The sequence below is a fragment of the Notothenia rossii genome (genome assembly GCF_949606895.1).
Source record: "Notothenia rossii genome assembly, chromosome: 2".
Classification (NCBI taxonomy): Eukaryota; Metazoa; Chordata; class Actinopteri; order Perciformes; family Nototheniidae; genus Notothenia; species Notothenia rossii.
In genome coordinates this window covers 90451968-90473822 of record NC_136904.1, presented here as the reverse complement: position 1 = coordinate 90473822, position 21855 = coordinate 90451968, and the positions used below count along the sequence as shown (strand labels likewise).

Here is a 21855-nt window from a genome sequence, read left to right as displayed (position 1 = left end):
ATTCAACACAGGCTATACCACCACTCTTCTTTTACAACTGAATGCATGTTATAGAATATCACATGTTGTGAAACATGTTACATGCCAGAAACTGAGAGCTTGTTTGGATGAAGCTCACAGACAGTCCCCCACTGTTGCTTGTAAGAGGTTACACAATATATATCTAAGCGTTATATAAATGAGCCACTTAATGGACCAATGGGGAGCCACTTCTTGCGTCATGTGACGCTTGATCAGCGAATGTACATCAAATCGGGAGAAGCAGGCGCATCATCCTTTAGCTGCTGAAGCTAGCAGGCTAACGACCAGTAAGGAGTACCCCGACGGGAGCGTTATTTTCAACTCCTACTCTTCGCTCTTAAAGAAGAGGACATTTCCGAATTTGTGATTATTTACAGAATCTTTTTGGACATTGGTTTTAGGTGGATTTGTGGAGTTCGACAAGCGGTGTGAACCAAGCCCCCAGGAAGTGCTCCGGCATTTGAAGCCGAATTGTATGAATGGCCGTAGTGGCCAAACGGTGGTACTACAGCTTCCGTGACGTAATTTTGACCCCAAATGACTTTTTCCCATATACTTAGGCTACTTTGAGAAAGACACGTTTGTAAATCAGCGTATACTTTTTTTCATTAAATTAACTACCCAGCACTAACCCTTTAATAGCCTATGTTTAAATCATCACAGTCTAATTCAAAGGGCGTGACATCTTAATACAGAATTACTTTCTAAGAGAAAACTCAACTGCGCATGCTCCGCGGGCCCACATACGGATACTTTTTGAACCTACAGTTGCTCGTTTTGGGCTTCAATGGGCCACTGAGCAACTCTCAGGAATGAACGTGATTTCAGTTCACTAACATACGCTAACGTTAGCTCTCGGCTTTAGAGCTCTCTTACATAAAAACAGCGGATCGGCGGCAGTTGGCTGAAGCAGAGAGAGGGGCTTTTTGGGTCTGTCGTTTTAAATATATATTATGTAAACTGGACTTTAATGTTTTTTTGTTATAAATGTGTTGAAAATGTAGCTTTTTGCCGAGTTAATCATGTCATCGTAACGCCGAATAACCATGGATATTAAGCTTCTTACATGCTGAGCACGGAGGACTTTACCCACCGCCTCTCGACTCAACAGAAGGAGACTGTAGAATATATTTTTGTATTCTCCTAAGAAAGGGGCACGTTGTTTTGGCCGAGAGACGTGGTGCTATGTGATGTGACGAAGTTTTTATTTTCTAAGTACGCAGTTCTTCTTCTACTCCCCTCATTGATTCAAAGGCTGGTGTTTACACGGACCCCAGCTGGACCCGTTGGTGACGTCACATTTTGAGGTGGAAGAAGTACTTAAGATATTGTACTTAAGTTAAAAAGTAGAAATACCAGAGTGTAGGAATGCTCTGTTTCTAGTGAAAGTCCCGCATTCAAAAAGCAAAGGTAGGAAAGTACTGACATCAAAATATACTTAAAGTTATGTAAAAGTACAAATTATGCAGATTAAAAATAATATTAAGTATATGTTTAGATGAAAAATATTGATGCTAATGTGTTTATCAACGCTGGTTAAGTTGCTGCTAGTTTGAATAACTTTATATGCTGCAGGGTAGCTTGTGAATTTACTCCAAGTGAAACTAAACTACCTCTGACTTGGAGAAGAGTAATAATAACAAAGTAGCAGTAAAATGGAAATGCTCAAATAAAGCCCCGCATTACTTGAGTAAATGAACATAGTTACTTTACACCTCTTTATTTTATCGTGGTTGAGGTCGTCTACAACATCAATGGCTAGCAGTGAGAGTCGGGCATCAGTGAAGCTCTCCTTCATTGTTTAAGTATCTCATTCTCCAACATGGAGACGAGGGTCGAGATGTTCGTCCATCCGCTCTGCAACCCTGGGGCTGCGGGAATTTGCCCTGAAATGCTGGAGGTGGCAGAGGAGGTGAGCCGGGCTGGAGACTACAGTCTGGCCGCTGAGATCTACACCTCCCAGCTTGCAGACCTCCAGCATCCAGACAGGGGTCTTTGTCTGAGGAAAGCCGACTGTCTGACCCAAGCAGGGAGGATTTCTGAGGCTCTAGACTCCTACTGCACAGCGGCTAGTCTGGGAAAACTGCACCCGGAGGAACTGCCTCTTTTGGTGGATACAATTGCTAGGACTCTCCGGGAGAAAGAGCTGGGCTTCCCTGGGCCTGGAGGGAAAAGCACCAGCAGCAGTGAGGAAGAAGGGGTTGAAAGTGATGGGGAATGTGGAGATGATGAAGCACTGGATTTGTTCTCCTGTCGCCTCTGCAAGTGTCTCCTCCATGAGCCCACCACCGTGGAGTGCGGACACACATTCTGCAAAATCTGCCTGGAGGACGAGGCGATCACAGAGTGTGTGCAGTGCAAGGAACAGTTTAACGAGAAGAAAGACGGCCAGCCAAACGACAGGAGACTGGACGTGGTGCTCAGTGGCCTGCTGGGTAAACTGTTTGCAACCGAGAGCAAAGCGAGGAAGTTCTGGATCGAAGGGCAGGTTTTGTGGGGAGAGAAAAACCACTCTGAGGCTCTGGAGAAGTACAACGCAGCAGTGGATCTAGGTAAGATGACGCAACATGTGTGCATTTCTGTTTGTAATGTGAGAAGTTTTCATTCAAACTTTAGCATTTAGTACAGGTGACCTACTTGTTCCCAGTGTAGCTGTACCGTGTCACCAGTAAGAGGCGCCATTCCCACCTTTCTCTCCCGCACTAAGGTCAGACGCCTTATGACGCACTGGACTTGGTTACCTAAGCAGCACACTTCTGATCTTATTCTTTCTAAAGCTTCTGTGTGTTTTCTATTCCTGCCCTGCAGTGCTGACGGTTTTTCATGAAGCAATTGTGGAGAAAAGACTTATGTAACACTGTGTATATTAGTCTGATTCAATTATTCACTCTTATATAATGCGTACATACGGCATGAGTTGAATTTAAGCCCAAGCTCCTCCCCTTATGGTGTTTCATAAGATGTTCATGGTGTGTTGGATAACATAGCGGCATGTCTCATGTTGCATGGATTAAATCTTCAGAACTTTCAAGTGACCTCTTTTCACCCCTGGCCTCAATATCAGTCACATTAAAAAATCAATTTCCTCACCCCTTCCTTCTAAATACTTAAGAAATAGTGTGAACCAAGGCACTATCACAGCAAGCTGTCTCAGCGTGTCAATCAAAAATGAATATAACACACTGTCTTTTTGTCACTTTGAGCATTTCAGTGGCACATGCTCAGATCATGCTCTCCCCAGATCAATATTGATTGCATGCCTTCTGTCTTGTGGAGCATTGTGGGTGAGAGGAGGACAGAGTGCCTTCACAGCATGGTCACAGCCAATCAATGTTTTCCCAACAAATGCAACAGGAGGCCATGTGGTGTGTGATGTCAGATGAGTAACGGACTCATGTCAGCAGAAAATACAGTTGCTACGGAACCAGTGCGTTTGAGGACAAATGGGTTGCCTGTGCCACATCTTGTATAATGCATTTAGGAAATAAAAGTCAGGTTCAATATAGAAACTGAGGAAGAGGGTGCGTTATGTCTTGCAAGGTAACACAACTAAGAGGATTTAATGAATGAAAAACAAGTCAATCTGCTCGGAAGTGAGCATCAGTCAATCAAAGTGAGGACTGAAACGGGAGTTATCACGGTCTAAAGACTAAACATATATCCTGTTACCTTTTGTGACCGCTCTCTCTGGGTCACTCACATTTTTCTTTTACTATTCCTGCATTTGATATCTCTTTGGCAAAAAACTAAAAGGATGTGCGTCATTAAGCCTATCCAGCTTGAGGAACCACATTCCCCTTTACTTCGTTTGTTTACCCAATGTGGTGCAACAAAAATCATGCTACAGCAAACAGTACTTTCTATCAAAAGTGTTCTTGCTTAAGTGCGTCAGTTCTCCGAGGATCACACTCCCCATGGTGTGACTATAGCCTATATTGTATTGTCCCTATTAGGCACCGAACTGAACAAGTCCCACATGTTGAGATCTCAGTGTTGGCAACTAACGCTGGTACAACTCTCGCTGGTTGCTCATGATTAAAGGTCAAGTTACCCACTCATAACCACTCGCCATTTTGCTTCAAGTCTGAGGCCATGTGAGTTACGTGGAGCGGTTTCATAACACATTTTTTCACTATCAGATTAGGATCTATTGAAATGAGATATAACTCTGAGGTCTTTCACACTCTCACTCTCACTCTTACATTATCTTAAACGATATAGCCTTTTTCTCTGCATTATATAGGAATTCATACGATTTTTAAAAAGCAACTGGTTTAAGCTTACCCCTATCAGAAGAAGCCAACTGAGCATCTGTTATGTTAAGAAAAAAAATATGGACGTATGTTACACTAGAAAGTATTACAGAAAACTAGGGCTGCATATTTTTAGGAAATGTAATCAAAATCACAATATGGACGAGTGCAATGTTCAAATTGCAGGAAGCACAATATTTGTTAAAGGCTGAATATGTGTCAGCGTTTCCCATACATTGATTTATTAATTAAATATTATCTGCCACAAATGGATCTCATAAAAAAAAAAAATTAGAATAACTTTTTTTTTTTTTTTTTTTTATTACATTTAAATGTTGGTGGTCTAATGCAGTGGTTCTCAAATGGGGGTACGTGGACCCCTAAGGGTACGTTGGAGTACTGCAGGGGGTACGTGAGATTTATTTTATGTTAATGAAAAAAAATAGATGAATATACCAATTTTAGGAAAAGTAACGAAGTTTGAGCAGTGTGGGTTTTAATATATTAACAGAGTTACACATATTTCAAAACACGAAGTGTAATAACTGCAGTTTGCCTCCCTGTCAGAATGACAAAGCTCCTCAGTGAAGCTCAAGCCCATGTTTCTCACTAAATTGTAAGTACAACTTATTAAAAAGATCAGTTCAATGCAACTAATGTCATCTTAGTGTTATTGCATGATGTTAAAATTGGTTTGCCGTGAATTTAGTGATGGATTGTAAACATTTGAAATGTAGCTTTAAGTGTTTCTCAGTTACAAGGTTTTAATAAATCAAACACTGATGGTGCAGCGCTGTACTGTACCTCTTTATATAGGCTTTTCCCCCTAACAAATAGTTTTTGCGCTGATCAGGGGGTACTTGCCTGCATTCTTTTTTCAAAGGGGGTAAATTATTGAAAAAAAATTGAGAATCCCTGGATTAATGGATAGTGAGGTGGGCTGATGATCGGAAGGTTGCAAGTTTAAATTCCGCCTGGAACACCACTACTCGTGTGCCCTTGAGTAAGGCACTTCAGCTACTCCAGGGAGAACGTCCCTGTAATTGGTCATTGTAAGTCGCTTTGGAATAAGGCGACTAAATGCCTAAATTACATATATATTTTTTTATAACACAGAGCAACAAGAACGTTGTCTACAGTAGCCATGAACTCACATGTATTTTCAGGGGATGCGTGGGCCCCACCAGAATAGGTTAAGGGGCCTTTGGCTTTTCTTGCCGGGAGGGGGGGTGGGTGCGGTGCCCCCACAAATAGAATCACATTCTGTGGGAAACACTGTTTTTAAATGAAGTATTGTGAAGCTGCATAGATATCCCAGCCGACAGCAAAAAATGATAAATTGTTAATCATGTCACAATAGCACTCAAAAAGCTCGCAGCTAGTCATATTTTCCAAATCGTAAAGCCTGACAGGAAGCCATTAGAGAAATAGGAAAATCATGATTGTTGTAGATTGTGATGGCGGCCACTCAACCTTTGTTAGATTTACTTTTATAAAGTTCTCTTATTTTAATCTGAGTCATGTAGGGAGGCCAGGAAACTTTAATAGCATATTGTCAATAGCACAACAGTTACTAGCATTAACAAGATGACATGAATACGGGTTTGCTGGACTTTAGTGATATAAACACCTGTTCTCCGGGCTTAATGTTTCATATCATCTCATATAACAGCTGCTAATACTGTCTGTTTGTTCGTTCTGGAGCTTCAGCTGATTTAGCTCAGCTTCTCCAACTTCTGCTTCATTTTTGGAAAGGTGAGAGATCTAGCTATCCAAAAGTTTGGCTAATTATTCGTCGAAGGCTTTGAGGATCCACCCACACTGTGATAAAAATGTTCCCTTATGCAACATGGAAGTATCACGATATGTATCGGTATCGTTCAGTGGTATCGTAAAAAAGTCAACGATATGCAACCCTACCCACACAGTTCCAGAAGTAATGACCATCACCTTTTGTTTTTATGGTGAATCATCTTTAGTGAGTTGGAAGAACACTGTAGAAACACCTCGTTGATCAATACTGGGTTTAATACTGAGCAACAAGAGTCAATGCAATTTAATAACAGTCTTAAGTATAGTTTGCTTGACCTACAATGGGACAAAATGTCAACAAAGTAATTAAAATATATCTACTAGAGAATAATACAAATACTGACAGCATGTTGTCTAAACTCTTCTTTAGATTTGTTGCAACCTTGAACTGTCTTCAACAAATGTGCCATTTAAATATACATACCAGTGTTTCCCATACATTGATTTATTTGTGGCGGGCCGCCACAATTAAATATCGTCCGCCACAAATGGATCTCATAAAAAAAAAAAAAGATTATTATTATTCTTTTTATTTATTTTTTTTATATTCTTTTTTTTTTTTTGGTGGTCTAATGGATAGTGAGGTGGGCTGATGATCGGAAGGTTGCGAGTTCAAATCCTGGCTGGAACACCACTACTAGTGCCCTTGAGCAAGGCACTTAGCCCTCGGTTACTCCAGGGAGAATGTCCCTGTAATTGGTCCTTGGAAGTCACTTTGGAATAAGGCGTCTGCTAAATGCCTAAATTGTAAATTATATTTTTGGGAGAATAAACCCCACAGATGCTCAACTCCGGTGTGTTTTACTCATTAACAATGAAACAGAGCAACAAGAACGTTGGGGTGGGGGGGTGCGGTGCGGTGCCCCCACAAATAGAATCAAATTCTGTGGGAAACACTGAATACATTATTACAAATGTACCTTTTAAACTAATCGTAGTCAAAGCTTGAAATACGGCTCTTATCATGCTGGATCTTCTTACGAAAGACGAGGGAATATAGTGCAAATTGGATATACACAGTATCACTTTTTGTGATTAGAACTAAATGTGTAACACTTGCTAAGGTTGCACAAAAAAATCTGGCCATGCAGTGAATGTTGTCCTACACATTTGGACTGTTAAATGTTATTAAGCCATTCTAACCACGCAGCACTTTAAGTCAAATAGGGCTCTTCCAGCCACATGTTACATGGCTGATGCCCCACTTCTGCAGCCCAGAACAGCCCATCTGTCCCTGGAGGCCTGTCACTGACCTGATGGAGTGTGTGTGTTCTCTCTCTGTGTGGTGTACAGCGCCCTCTATAGGCAGGCTGCTGTGTCAGCGCGCTGAGCTGTACGTGGAGATGAGGAACTTCAGTCTGGCCGTGCAGGACGCCAGCAGCCTCTGTCGGATAAAACCTCACTGGACAAAGGTGAGGCAAAGATACAATTCATCCAAATGTAATCTGTATAAGCAAGAACTCTCTGCTCCACAGTTTCTCTCTTGGACTTAAAATCACACTGTACATTTCACATTTATATATTCAGTTTCATATTTAATATTCCATCCCTCACATACTTATGTATCTATAATAACTTGATTTATATTTAGTTTTTGTTATTGTTCATTTGTAAATTCAATAATTTTTACTTTGTTGTTTATTTCTAGTCTTTCTAATTTGTATTGTACAATGCCATGTCTTTTATGCTGCTGCAACACAAACATTACCCTAATTTGGATCAATAAAGTACTTCTTATCTTATCTTATTAGTAAGTATTCCTATTTAGGGAGACAGTACACAGGAGAGCTCAGAATATACTTTAAAGGGGACCTATCATGCAAAATGCACTTATTGATGTCTTTTATACATAAGCATGTGTCCCCGGTGTGTCGGGGAACTCACGCAGCGTCAGAAAATAAAACCCTCTCTTTTCCTCCGTACCCAAATCTCTAAAAACGGGGAACAACGGAGCTGATCCAGATTTGCGTCCGATATGACGTAATATCTGAAATGTGGACCCACGGCCCAATCAGAAACGTTGCTATCAGAAACAATGCCCGACTGTTTTGGACGTAATATGGTCGGTGTTTACATTAGCATCGCTAACACTCAGAGCTAGCCTGTACTGGAGAGCATGTGTGTCAAGAAGCAGGAAGTAAAAAGGAAACTCACCTTGTGGTATAACCGGCAAGAGAGAAAGCCGTTGAGCTCCATACTGTTTCAGAGATAATCCTTGATAATCCATGATATGGCGTTTCATCACCGCAGCATTTAGTTTAGACAGTAGCTGCCGGGTCCCGCATGAGTTCAGACCCCTACTTTTTTTATTTTATCAATTTCTTTTTTTTTTAAAGCTTTATACCCAAATCAACACTTTTGAAACAGGAAGTAAAATAGAGAGATATGAGGCTTGGCTAGAATGGGTGATCTGTTTGGTATTTTGAGCAAAACACTTCATAGACATGTTTTTTATATATATTTTTATATATCTGAGACCTATGCTATTGCCTAAAAATAGCATGATAGGTGACCTTTAAAATACTATAAGATATGGAAAAAACAAAGGCATTGATTATATTCTGTGCTTCTATTTAACATTTGATAGTTTTTCACACATCTTTGCATTAGACTTAGATATAGATACTGCAGCAAAATGGTTTGAAACTAGTAAAAAACACGCTATGTGAAACATTTGTGTTCACCCGTTTACATATACTACTATTTTAAAATCATGGGTTGTTACTAAAGCAAGAAAGTGAATTATACATACATTTTCATACATACTGCAGACATGTTGCTGATCGAAGGACATTTGGTTGAAAGGGGGTCTTGAAATAAAAATGCAAGATCAGAGATACTGATTAATCAAAACAAAACACATAATTAACACCCGTTCACAAGAACACACGTCAACTTACAGTGTCTGTTAGTTTTCCTCACAATATTGATCTGTTCCAGGCTCACAGTCTGAAAGCCACGGCGCTGAGTGAAGCGGGGCGGAACGACGAGGCGCTGCAGGAATATCTGATGTGTGTTGCACTGAAACCCAACTGGACCAAAGTCAAACTGCAGGCGCAGAAGGTAAGAAAAGCTCCCCTTGAATCAAAACGGTAGAATATATTCACGTTGAATGCGGCCGCTCTGACGCTAAACTTTGCTCATGCATGTGACGCGTATAAATAATAACGTCTGTACTGAACTTGACGTTTTAAGGATATTTAATATTGTAAATCAAAACAATAAGCAAACAGAATCATACAGTCAACAAAAGATATCAGAGTTAAGCTCCGCCCCCGTTGTCATGCTACCAAACCTCCACACACACCAGGGGGATATACTACGAAGCAGGATTTTCGCTTAGCCGGCTAACTTCAGGGAAAACTCGGGGTTTCCGGTCCTACGAAGCTGGTTCTCTTTTTAGCAGGCTAGATCTCCATGGTAACTGAGCGGCTAACCTGCCCCGGAGCAGGTTAGGTTACAGGCTAAGAGCTCAACTCAGTGAAAGCACTGCCTGCTGACCAATCAGAGCTCAGTGTGCGGAGTTTAAAGCGATCAAGTCATATTACAGGAGAAAGGAAATACAGTTTAAACTGCCGTTGCAGGAAAGACGGCCGGCAAAAATCACCGACTGTGTGAACGTGAACATTAATAGAATATCACCTCCCATCTTCAGAGCAATCTGACTATTAGAACATTAGCGTTAAGAAAGCTTACTTAAATATCTGCCACAACATAAGTAACCGGATCAGAGTAACATTAAGTACAGTCCGCGGCATATCACATCATAATATATCATTATTTCCTTATCTGAGTCAGCTGAGCCGTATCTGGCCGTGCAACACTCACAGTGTCACATACTGTATGCAGAAGTATTATTTTAAGCAACACATTAAGTTGACGAAACACTCGAGTCAAATGTAATTAAAGTCAGATCGTGTGTTAGACGGGGCAGTGATATCATAAACCTGTTAATGTACGCATTCAAACACTTGTTCTTTTACCAGCTGTATTCACCTTGCAGGTGCAGCTATGTGGCTTTGATCCTGGATACAGTGTTTAAGTCATGGATGTTTAAAATTTAACTTCTTCATATATGTCTAATATTATAGTTGACTTTTCCTTCAGGAAGTATGACGCTGCGCTCTCAGTACGCTTCTCCATGTTTGTGATTGGTCGAATGCTCCAGATACCACCCCTTTCATGTGAACGCGCACCTAACTAGATAGGACACGGCTGGCTCGAGCGATCCACTTGATAACCAGCGTCGTAGGACCGCTTAGCGAGAGCGCGTATGTTTTGGATTAGGCCAACCGGCTAACTCAAACATATCCAGGTTAGGTTGAACCAGCTTCGTAGTACAGGCCTCTGGTGCCCTAAATACCATGTGACAATCACCGGAAACAACCCATTATATAATATAACTATAAACACAGGCTTCCGCAGCATTTTGGCTCCTACAGGTATAACATTTTTCACTTTCTGACATTGAGAACAGATAGATATTGCGGTTTGGACAAGAGGAGCATGTCTCATCAGTATCTACTCATGCTCATCTGTCTCTGTGTGTGTGTCCTCCTGCAGGTCCTTAGCGAGGTGTTCTCTTCTGTGTTTGAGAATGGAAACATGCCAACGCCGCTGCACCCGCTGCAGGGGGGCGTGGCCTCTCGCCTCATCAAACCCCCCGCCTCACTGATGTCCCTGAGGCCGCAGGCAAAGAAACCTGGCTCCTCCTCTCAGGTAACTCAAAGTCAACTTTATTGTCAATCTTTCAGTTTGTGTGTACGGACAGAGAGATCGAAATACCGTTTCCCACAATCCAGAATACAAAAATACAAATATATACAAAAACATAACATAACACAATGGTCCCTCTCTTCTCTCCCTGTGTGCAGGACTCAGAGTTCAGTGTGTCTAAAGGCTCTCCAGTGGACGACTCGTCCTCCAGACTCTCTCCTCTGGAGGGCAGCACCAAGTGCCTGGCCGAGGTCCTGGCTGCGCTGCCGCCCCCCCCCGGTGGCGTGAAGAGGAAGCATAGCGAAGAAGGACCCTCTGCCGGCACTAACCATCCCACCAAACTGCTCAGACCCGGTACGAGGATCTAATGGCGCATTTCCACTGCAGCGCGTAGCACGGTTTAAGCGTGCCGTGCCAAACTCGGCCCGTTTTTTTGTTGCGTTTCCACTAGGGGTAGTTCCGGCTAGTGGGTACTTTTTCACAGTTTTTCTGGCCATCCAGAATCGCGGTTCTTTCCGGGCCAACAACCGGGCTGAGTCGGGCTGAGTATGCTAAACTAGAGAGAGAATCGCTGGCAAGGGGGCTACAGCTACAACAAGATGAACATATTTGACCGTGATTTAATTGTAATACACGTTTCTAAATGATGCCGAAGTAACAACATACTGATACCAGTTAGTAGAAACCATGAATTAATGCTTTGACAAGTCTGCAGACAGACGGCAGGCGAAACACCTTTTTTAAAATGCGTGTTTTCCAAATGGAGATCGGCTAAGCTAACGTTATATATGCTCCGACCGTCCACGCTCTCAAACAACGGCCTACAGACATAAATAAACCAGCGACTGTATTCTCCATGACACAGACAGTCTGTGGTTTGTACTTGTTTAACTTGTGTCTAGTTTCTGAACAGATATGAGGAGCTGTGAGCTGTGAGCGCTAACAGCTAATGGCTGATGTTGGTTTTGTGGTTCTCATTGAAGATGACGTCACGGCTCCGTCTACACTGCGTTACTATAGTTACTGCCCCACCTACTAAACTGTAATGGAAATGCAGCATAAAGTGAGCCAGGCCTACCAAGGCCTAACTATACCGTACTAAGCCGTGTGAGGCCCTGCAGTGGAAATGCGCCAATAGTGTCATTTCAAAATGAGATAATTCTCTGATGGCTGATGAAAGTATCACTGATCGCTGAATAGCACTTGAACACACTATTCTCTGCTGTCTTTTTATAATTATTTGTGTGTCCGGCTTACTTTCGAAATGATTTGCTGCTCTCATTGATTGGAAAGCACCTTTTATATAATGATCAATAGAGGGTAGAATGAATACATTATTAAAGTAGCTTTAATACAAACAGTTACATAACGTATTCCTCATCAAGTTTCAGCACATTTCTATCCTTATGTTGACTTGAGTAAAGTGGGAAATATCAGATTTTGAAGAAGCACATGAGCAAGTAAACAAAGGAGAAAATACGAGGAGTAGCAACGAGATGTGGATTCTCTTTATTCAAGACTTTTTGTATTCTTAGTTCGACAGTATTCAGTCATGGCCAGGTGAAAGGATTAAAGGATTAAACCGAAAGCACATTTAATTAATTGTACTAGAACAACTTGTCCAAGTAATTATTTTAATCACTGAGTAATTACTGTATTTATACATGTATCGGGCTGAAGCAATACAAAGCTGTTTCATCCTGCAGAGCTAAACCAGTTGGGCCAGTTTTCTGACCAATAGCAGCTTTCACAGCAAGTACTTGTACTTAGTGCCTGGCGTTCACACCCGAATAAATTCCCAGACGGAAGATTATGCAAATAAAACGCTGACGTCATTTCTTCTTCTTCTGCTTTGGGTTTACTGGCAGGCTGCAAACAACTTCACGGCGTATACTGCCACCAGAAGTCCCCGGGCGGAAGTTGGTGCGCGGGGCTAATGATAATGCTAATAATGCTAATGCCAGCAAATACAAATGCGGCTTCACAAAACTTTTCCGTGTTTTACGGGGCGTGGTTTGCAATTCGCCCAGCCAATCGAAATTGGTACTTGTTTCTCCCCAGGATAGTCCCACTTCTCTAGCAGGCACTAAAAATGGGGGTAAAAGTTCCCGGCACTAAGTACTCTTTTTGGTGTGACCGCAAAATAAGGGGTACTAACGTAAATGTACGGGGAAAAGTACGGGGGAAAAGTACTCCGGTGTGAACGCGCCTATCGACACTTTAAAAAAACATAATGCAGCCTTTTAATCTGCCGATCTTCAGAATGCATGTGTCCTGTCTCATGATGAGAATTAATGAATGAATGTGTAACGTATTACATAATCAAGTTAATGTTCAGCACCATAACACAACTGACTCAGGATAAGTAACGATGATCAAAGCATTTTTGAAATGTTAAAGTTTATAACTTATTAGTGTACATAAAAATGATTGAATAACCACAGTATGATTCTTTTAAAAGAAAAAGCCTGGTCTTGAATTTAACAAAACGGAGCAGAAATTAATCCATGTGATTCAACATTATTGAGCCATAATACGCGCTATTGTTTCCTGTAGATATTAAATAACTTAAATAATAAACTCGCCTGAAAGATATCTACTGTTTGATAACGGCTGTTTCCTTTTCCATACATAAACACATATAGATAAACTTATCACATTTAAATGTTTTCAAATGTATTTGTTGTATTGCTGTTTTAAGTTGATTTTGTTCTTAAATCCTGCCATCATCGTATATTGATGTTGTGTTCAGACGAGGCGGGCAGTTCTCAGACGGTCTCAGTGTGTGGAGGACGGACGTTCCCTGCTGAGCTGTTGGACAGCGGAGACATGGAGTGTCCACTCTGCATGAGGTGACTGCACACACACACACGCACACACACACACGCACACAAACACACACACACACACACACACACACACACACACACACACACACACACACACAGACACAGACACAGACACAGACAAGCACACACACACCCCACACACACACACAGAGAAGCACACACAGAGAAGCACACACACACACACACACACACACACCCCACACACACACAGAGAAGCCCTCACACACACACACACACACACACACACACACACACACACACACACACACACACACACACACACACACACACACACACACACACACACAGAAGCCCTCACATCACACACACACACACACACAGAAACCCACACACACACACGCTTACTGCATGCATACACAGTATTCCCACAAATTCAAACATTTACTCAAAAGAAATAACTCTTTAACCCTGATACTTGTATCATCCAGTGTTAGAGGATGCAGTTTGTCTTTTACTGATGTATTTCTCGTGTGTTCTCCAGATTGTTCTACGAGCCGGTGGCCACTCCCTGCGGTCACACCTTCTGCCTCAAATGTCTGGAGCGCTGCCTCGACCACAAATCCAACTGCCCTCTGTGCAAGGAGAATCTCTCCGAGGTACACACTCATTATCAAATAGGCAAAGGCACTTTGTTCAAAATGAGCTCATCACTTTATTGCATAGATACACATCAATAGTGTTGTGGCTTTAGTCCAATTTGTACTGAATAAATGTATCCTTGATTCAATTGTTATGGTGACAGAGTGTACAGTTTCTTGATTTTAAAAGCAATTAATCCATAATAACTTCTAGTCCCAGTTCCATACATTTAATGATATATGTTGTCATTGCAGTATTTGGCCACTAGGGGCTACAACAAGACCCTGCTGATGGAGGAGGTGCTGCAGCGTTACCTAGGAGACGAGCTGGCTGACAGGAAGACAATCCATGAAGAGGAGAGGAAGGAGCTCTCAAAGTCAGTTTCACACACACACACACACACACACACACACACACACACACACACACACACACACACACACACACACACACTCATATACATTTGATTAAACTAGTCACAGGAAAGAGTTAACGGGTCATGTTATTGTTGCATTGCAGCGATACATTTGCTCAAATACATCCATATATAAATATTTAGCATCGTATAAAGAGTCATATTTTCAATGGTAATAAAATGATATTGCACATGGAAGTTGAAAAATAAGTATTATGCAAGAATAATAATGTTGTGAGTGTTTTACAGAGAGTCTCAACCATCTGTGTCTCTTTCAGCCTGAACCAGGAAGTCCCTGTCTTCGTGTGCACCATGGCCTTCCCCACCATCCCCTGCCCGCTGCACGTGTTCGAGCCGCGCTACCGCCTCATGATCCGCCGCTCCATGGAGACGGGCACCAAGCAGTTCGGCATGTGCATCGCCGACGAGCTCAAAGGCTTCGCCGACTACGGCTGCATGCTGGAGGTGAGTGTGTGTGTTTCCAAAGTCCCTGCAGGAAGATAGTTCTCCGCTGTGTCGAGTTACTCGTGTTAAAAACAAAATGAGCTCTGTTTCAGGTGCGAGATGTGAAGTTCTTTCCTGACGGTCGCTCCGTGGTCGACACTATCGGCGTCTCACGGTTTAAAGTCCTCAGCCACGGCCAGAGAGACGGATACCACACTGCCAAGATAGAGTATCTGGAGGACGAAAAGGTGGGTTCAACAGGAGGGTGACACTTACCATCATTATGCTGTCAATCAGATCATAAAGTATAGTCACACAGAGTAGAGTCTTTTAAGGAAGTAGCTCACTGACAGTTGAAAAGAGAGTTCCCTTCACTCTGACAGGCAAATTCAGTATTTTCAGAGAGACTTTTCTGCACTAATTGAAATGTAGACTTGCTCAAATGAATTATTTGCTTCCCAAATAAGTGTCTTTTCAGACGGGTGGATATTTTCCATACTTGGAAACTATGTAACCGTTGTCAATGGTGTTTAAATGGTAAATCGACTTCATTTATATTGGGCTTTATGATTCCTCTAAGCGCTTTACAGAGAGGGTGTTACATTGAGAGATAGAGGGGAAGACATTGCCTGAAAACTTCGGCGGGCTCGGGTTTCGAACCCACCTACTAGCTACTGTAGTGACAAACTGTCATGTATTGCATCTCTGCGTGAATGATTAGATAATTTCACCTAAATTAAATCAAATGATGTTGATTGTTAAATTAGCTTCACATGTAGGCCTACTGAGTTCTTCTGAACTTGCCATTTAGATCTAGAAAGGCCTGTTGTTGGATTGAATGAAACACAACTAGGGATGTCCCGATCACCTTTTTTTGCTCCCGATCCGATTCCGATCATTGGATTTTGACAATTTGCCGATACCGATTTTTCCCGATCCGATCTTTATGCAATGCATTAAGAGAAAAAAAAAAAAAAAAAGCATTCAAGTTGTCCCTTAAGGTTATTTTTTTATTTAAATTGGATATTCTATCCAACATGGATATAGCTTCTTTCTTTCACAGCAGCATTGGATCAGTTCAGTTGTGCAGCATTGGATCAAAACAAAATAAAGCTTTCAGTACTCGTTAGCTTACTGCTACAATTAGACACTGCGCCCACTCTGTTGCCAGATTTGAGAGAAATAAGCAACCAGGTCTATGAAAACAAGCCCCAAAGAAGCAACACATACATGATGTTCTGTAATTTGAAACCAAAACTAAGGCCTCAGGATGACTTTAAGACTTGAACATGGTCATTTTTGTTTTGTAACATTGAATACAAAATAAAAATAAAAAGTATTTTATAAAAAAAATTAAAAATCCCGATCCCCGTTTTTTTTCTCCCGATTCCGATCTTTTGAAAATCACGTGATCGGCTCCGATCCCCGATCACGTGATCGGATCGGGACATCTCTAAACACAATATATGCACTCCACTATGCTGTTGTAGTATTTACTGTATCTGAAGCTCTCAATATGATTGCCATCTTTTTCCCGGCCCCTTGCTTTGGATCATTTTCATCAACCGGCCCCCCATTCCAAACTAATTGAATAGCCCTGCTCTAAGCGCTTTACATATACAAGTCATCAATCATCCCTTCACACACATTCGCACAGAGGCAGGGTCTGCCGTGCAAGGCACTCCGGTTAGTTTTAAAGACCTTGCCCAGGGATACATCGACATGTTGATTGCACGAGCTAGGATTGAATCCACAACCTTCCAATCATAACAATATATCTCTCTGTCCAATCAGGTGGAGGGGGAGGAGCTTGTGGAGATTAAGAAGATGCATGACGCTGTGTACGAGCAGGCTAACAAGTGGTTCACCTCCCTGAAGGACAACATGAAGAGCCAGATCCTCAGCCACTTCGGACACCTCCCCAGCAACGACCTCGACCCTCAGGTCAGCAAACACCTGTTTCACCACTTATTTCACAATCTCCATGGATACAAACATGATTATATAGGATGTCGGTTAGCCCCCAGAAACTGCTGAAATGAACACTGATTGCAGTCTCCCGATATCTAGTCAAATGGTTTTTATAGCAAACATCTATCCTTTCCTTTTGGCTCTTATCCTATCTTCTAATTAATCATTTCTTATATGGTAGTAGTAATAGTTCTTTTAAGTCGAGGCTAAAAACATTACTTTTTTCAGCTGCTTACCCAGAAGTCTTTTGACTCAATTTAGCACCTACTGTATTTACAATGTTGTTTTTAAACTATTCTGTATCCCTTTTTATGCATATTTTTATGAATATGTTATTCCATTATGTTTCTTTTTTGTGTTCCTTTCTGTTGTGTTCTTATTAAGTGTTAAAGGTCCCCTATGATACTGTTCTTCATCCATATATTCTAGGTCTCAGATATATACAAAACATGTCTCTGAAGTGTTTGGCTCCAAACACCAAACAGATCATTACAGCATTACCCATAATCCCCTCTGTTTCAGCCCTGTTTCCAAAGTGCTGATTCTCCGTCTGTTACTTTATGGCGCATTTCCACTACAACACGGTTTAAGCGTGCCGTGCCCGGCCCGTTTTTGGTTGCGTTTCCATTAGGCATAGTACCGGCTAGCGGGTACTTTTTCACAACCGGGCTGAGTATGCTGAACTAGTGAGAGAATCGCTGGCAACTACAACAAAATGAACATATTTGACCGTGATGTAATTGTAATACACGTTTCAAAATGATGCCGAAGTAACAACATACTGATACCGGTTAGTAAAAACCATGAATTAATGCTTTGACAAGTCTGCAGACAGACGGCAGGCGAAAAACCTTTTGAAATGCGTGTTTTCTGAATGGAGATCGGCTAAGCTAACGCAGTAAATGCTCCGACCGTCCACACTCACAACAACAGACATAAATAAACCAGTGCCTGTATTCACCATGACACAGACAGTCTGTGGTTTGTACTTGTTTAACTTGTGTCTAGTTTCTGAACAGATATGAGGAGCTGTGAGCTCTGAGTGCTAACAGCTAACGGCTGATGTTGGTTTTGTGTTTCTCATTGAAGATGACGTCACGGCTCCGCCTACACTGCGTTACTATAGTTACTGCCCCAGCTACTAAACTGTAATGGAAACGCAGCATAAAGTGAGCCAGGCCTACCAAGGCCTAACCATACCGTACTAAGCCGTGCGAGGCCCTGCAGTGGAAATGCGCCATTAGATGAAAATAAGGAGCCCCTCCCCACGCCCCTCTGAGAGAGATTTGGTTAAAAAGAACACAATGGTGCTCTAGGAGGAGATTCAGGTGATAAGGGGGGGGGGGGGTTACCTTGTTTGCTGATTGGCTAATGGTTACACAAGCCAAAACATCGTTATGACATCATAAAGTGATCAAAATCTGATCAGCTCATTTTCAGGTTTTTATAGAAATGGATCAGGACAAAAAGAGAGAGAATCTTTGTTCCTGAAACTTTCAGAGTCTCTTTACACAGAGGGGACACATGTTGATGTAGAAGAGACATGAAGAAGAGGGGACACATGTTGATGTAGAAGAGACATGAAGAAGAGGGGACACATGTTGATGAAGAAGAGGGGACACATGTTGATGTAGAAGAGACATGGAGAAGAGGGGACACATGTTGATGTAGAAGAGACATGAAGAAGAGGGGACACATGTTGATGTAGAAGAGACATGAAGTAGAGGGGAAACATGTTGATGTAGAAGAGACATGAAGAAGAGGGGACACATGTTGATTTAGAAGAGACATGAAGAAGAGGGGACACATGTTGATGTAGAAGAGACATGAAGAAGAGGGGACACATGTTGATGTAGAAGAGACATGAAGAAGAGGGGACACATGTTGATGTAGAAGAGACATGAAGAAGAGGGGACACATGTTGATGTAGAAGAGACTTTGAATTGCCTCTTTGTCTGAAAATGTGTTCTATAAATGAACATGTCTCCTCTCTCTCCTGCAGGCGAGTCCCAGCGGCCCGGCCTGGAGCTGGTGGCTGCTCGCTGTTCTCCCTCTGGAGAACCGAGCTCAGCTCACCATCCTCGCCATGACGTCTCTCAAAGATCGCCTGATCGCTATCCGCAGGGTTCTCATCTTCGTCAGTCGCCGGAGGCCGCGGTGATCCACAGAGACCAGAACCACTCGGACTTCAGTTCTACAATCGAGTCCTTCATTTGTTCATTAGGCCAACCCACTGACTGTTTAATTTATACATTGGTTAACTGATTCATTTACAGCAGGGGTGTCAAACTCAAGGCCCGGGGGCCAAATCCGTCCCGCGATTTCATTTAATGCGGCCTCACAAGAGCTCTGAAAGAATATAATATGTTTATTATAAGGTTACATGCCGATTCACAGAAGCACGTTGCCCATAAACTACATGTCCCACAATGCATCTCAAATATGAATTTTGTTCAGTGTGCTTCAAAATTTAATTTGTTTACATTTTAATTTTTTTTCCAGAATTTGGCTTTTTTTTTTTTTATGTGTGTGACATGCTCACTGAAGAGACTAGACTTCTGCTTTCAGACGTAGTTAATTATGAAGTTATACCCTATCCGATAATAATCCAATGCAGAGCCAATAATGTCATATATTACATACGTTTATATATATATAAAATATTTATGTATGTATTTTTATATAGTCTTAAAATTACAACCGACCCTTTGAGTGCAACCATAATACTGATGTGGCTCGCGATGAAATTGAGTTTGACACGGTCATGAACATGCTGCTTATGTTGGTCCTGTTGAGAGCATCAGGTGGGACGGCTGGGTTAAGGATGTGCTGTCTGTCTTTCTGTCTGTCTGTCTCTTTATCCAGCCACTCCCCACCTGCACCCTCTCTCATGATGAATATAGCTACATCACATCTCTTGGGTGAATGATCTCTACTTCTCTGTTGTGCATAAGCCCTCTCACTCTTCTCATTTACATGATTTGTCTAACTAACTCTCTGTTATGAAAGAGTGGAAAGGATCAGATTTCTCCGACACACACTGAGCAGTATTTCAGACGTTGTTCAGCTGATGCAGAGCCGTGTAGCCCAGTTTCTCTCACAGGTACAGCCCAAATGAAATGTGAAGCATAAGCACTTCACCCTTAAGTGAATGTACCGGCCTGGCTGTAGTATGGGAGTGTTTTTCTAAATACATTTACAGAAACCGTTTGGTTCGAGATCCTGTTTCCAACAACAACTGCTTCACTCTAAATCTTCCTGACTGCGCTTCAAGTGAATAAAGTCACACACAAAACAAACAAAAAGCTGTCTATCCGCTGCCTCACACGTACCTCAGACTCTGATGGGAAGTAAGCTGCATTCAGACAGCCCATAACTAAAAAAAAAACACACTGTGAGAACAAGTGCAACTCTACAACTGTGTGCTACCTTTGTTGTTAAAAAGTAGATTAAAGTAACATCTGTCACATCGTTCTTCAGATGCATCTCCCAGATACCTCGCCCTGTAACGTCCTGTTGTAGCATATCGCTGGGACAAGCACAGGCTGAAGGGTGATGGTATATTTTCCTGCTGTTGGTTTTGATTTGTTTCATGCCCTTAAATGTATGTGTAAGGTAAAATCTCAAGTTGGGTGATTTCTATGTATATCAATGTAACTGAGGCCTTTTTTAAAAATGTTTTATTTCAGGAACATTTCACCCCTCTCTCTTTTCTCATTTAAACGCACACTTTCATGCAATTGCAGTATCTTTTTACCTTGTTCCCATTACCAGTTGCCTTGTGGAGATTTCTTATAAACAAATCGTTATGTTTATGTAAAATGTTTCTCACCAACACATTGTGCACATCCCTGAACATGTTGCTTTCTCATAAAATATTTTAGAAGCTGCATTGTTCCTTCTTTCTTACCGGCACAACGCTGTCTTTTTTGGAGCACCAACGAAGGCGCGTTCCCACCGCAGTACTTTTCCCACTTTAGTTCCGATATAGTTCCGAAATGTTACGTTCACACCAAAAAAATCCGGAACTACAATTTGTACACCCTTTTCCGTCCCTGCTAGAGAGCAGGTACTTTCGTGAGAGAAAAAGGTTCCTATGTCTAATTGGCTGGACGGATTGCACACCACGCGCCGTAAAACTCCCAAAAAGTGTTGTGAAGCCGCCATTTTATTATCCTCGCATTAGCATTATTAGCATTAGCCCAGCGCATAAACGAAGAGAGACTAACTTATAGCAACACAAAAAAAAAACTGGGAGCGGTGGAGATGAGGAGGTGTCGGCGTTCTGGTGATTTACTCGGAAGAGCGCAACTCCGGGGGACTTCCGGCGGCAGTATACGCCGTGAAGTTGTTTGCGGCCTGCCAGTAAACCCAAAGCAGCAGAAGAAGAAGAAGTGTTCCGGTGTGAACGCGATCTGCACTTAGTTCATGAGAACTAAAGAGTTCTCATGAACTAAGTTTTGATAAACCTTTGTGGGAAAAGTACCGCAGTGTGAAAGCGCTTAATGGAAAGCTTGGAACTGTTTGCAGGAGTGTGCTCTCTCTCACAGCGCTACTTGTGGTTAAGCTGCTTTTAAAGTGGCCCTATTGTGCTTTTTGGGGTTCTACCTTTCCTGTAGTGAGTTATTGAGGTTTTTGTGCATGTAAATGGTCGACAAAGGCTAAAATCCCAAAGTTCCATCACTGACATCACTATGTAACACTCGCACTTCTATTGGCTAGTGCTCCAACACATGGTAGCCTACGTGATAGGCTAAGGAGCGGGACAACTCTA

The 21855-nt window shown here is 42.0% G+C and overlaps 1 protein-coding gene across 1 annotated transcript; it reads left to right on the top strand.

Annotated features, from left to right (window-relative positions):
• The first annotated feature begins 251 nt into the window (after positions 1-251).
• On the top strand, positions 252-20971 carry lonrf2 (LON peptidase N-terminal domain and ring finger 2). The gene is made up of 12 exons (XM_079662434.1): positions 252-2573; positions 7380-7498; positions 9027-9149; positions 10650-10805; positions 10961-11156; positions 13555-13654; positions 14154-14268; positions 14506-14627; positions 14945-15131; positions 15224-15358; positions 16905-17054; positions 19084-20971. The coding sequence occupies exons 1-12, from the start codon at positions 1844-1846 to the stop codon at positions 19240-19242; spliced, it is 2292 nt and encodes a 763-aa protein (XP_079518560.1). The 5' UTR covers positions 252-1843; the 3' UTR covers positions 19243-20971.
• The last annotated feature ends 884 nt before the right edge of the window (positions 20972-21855 follow it).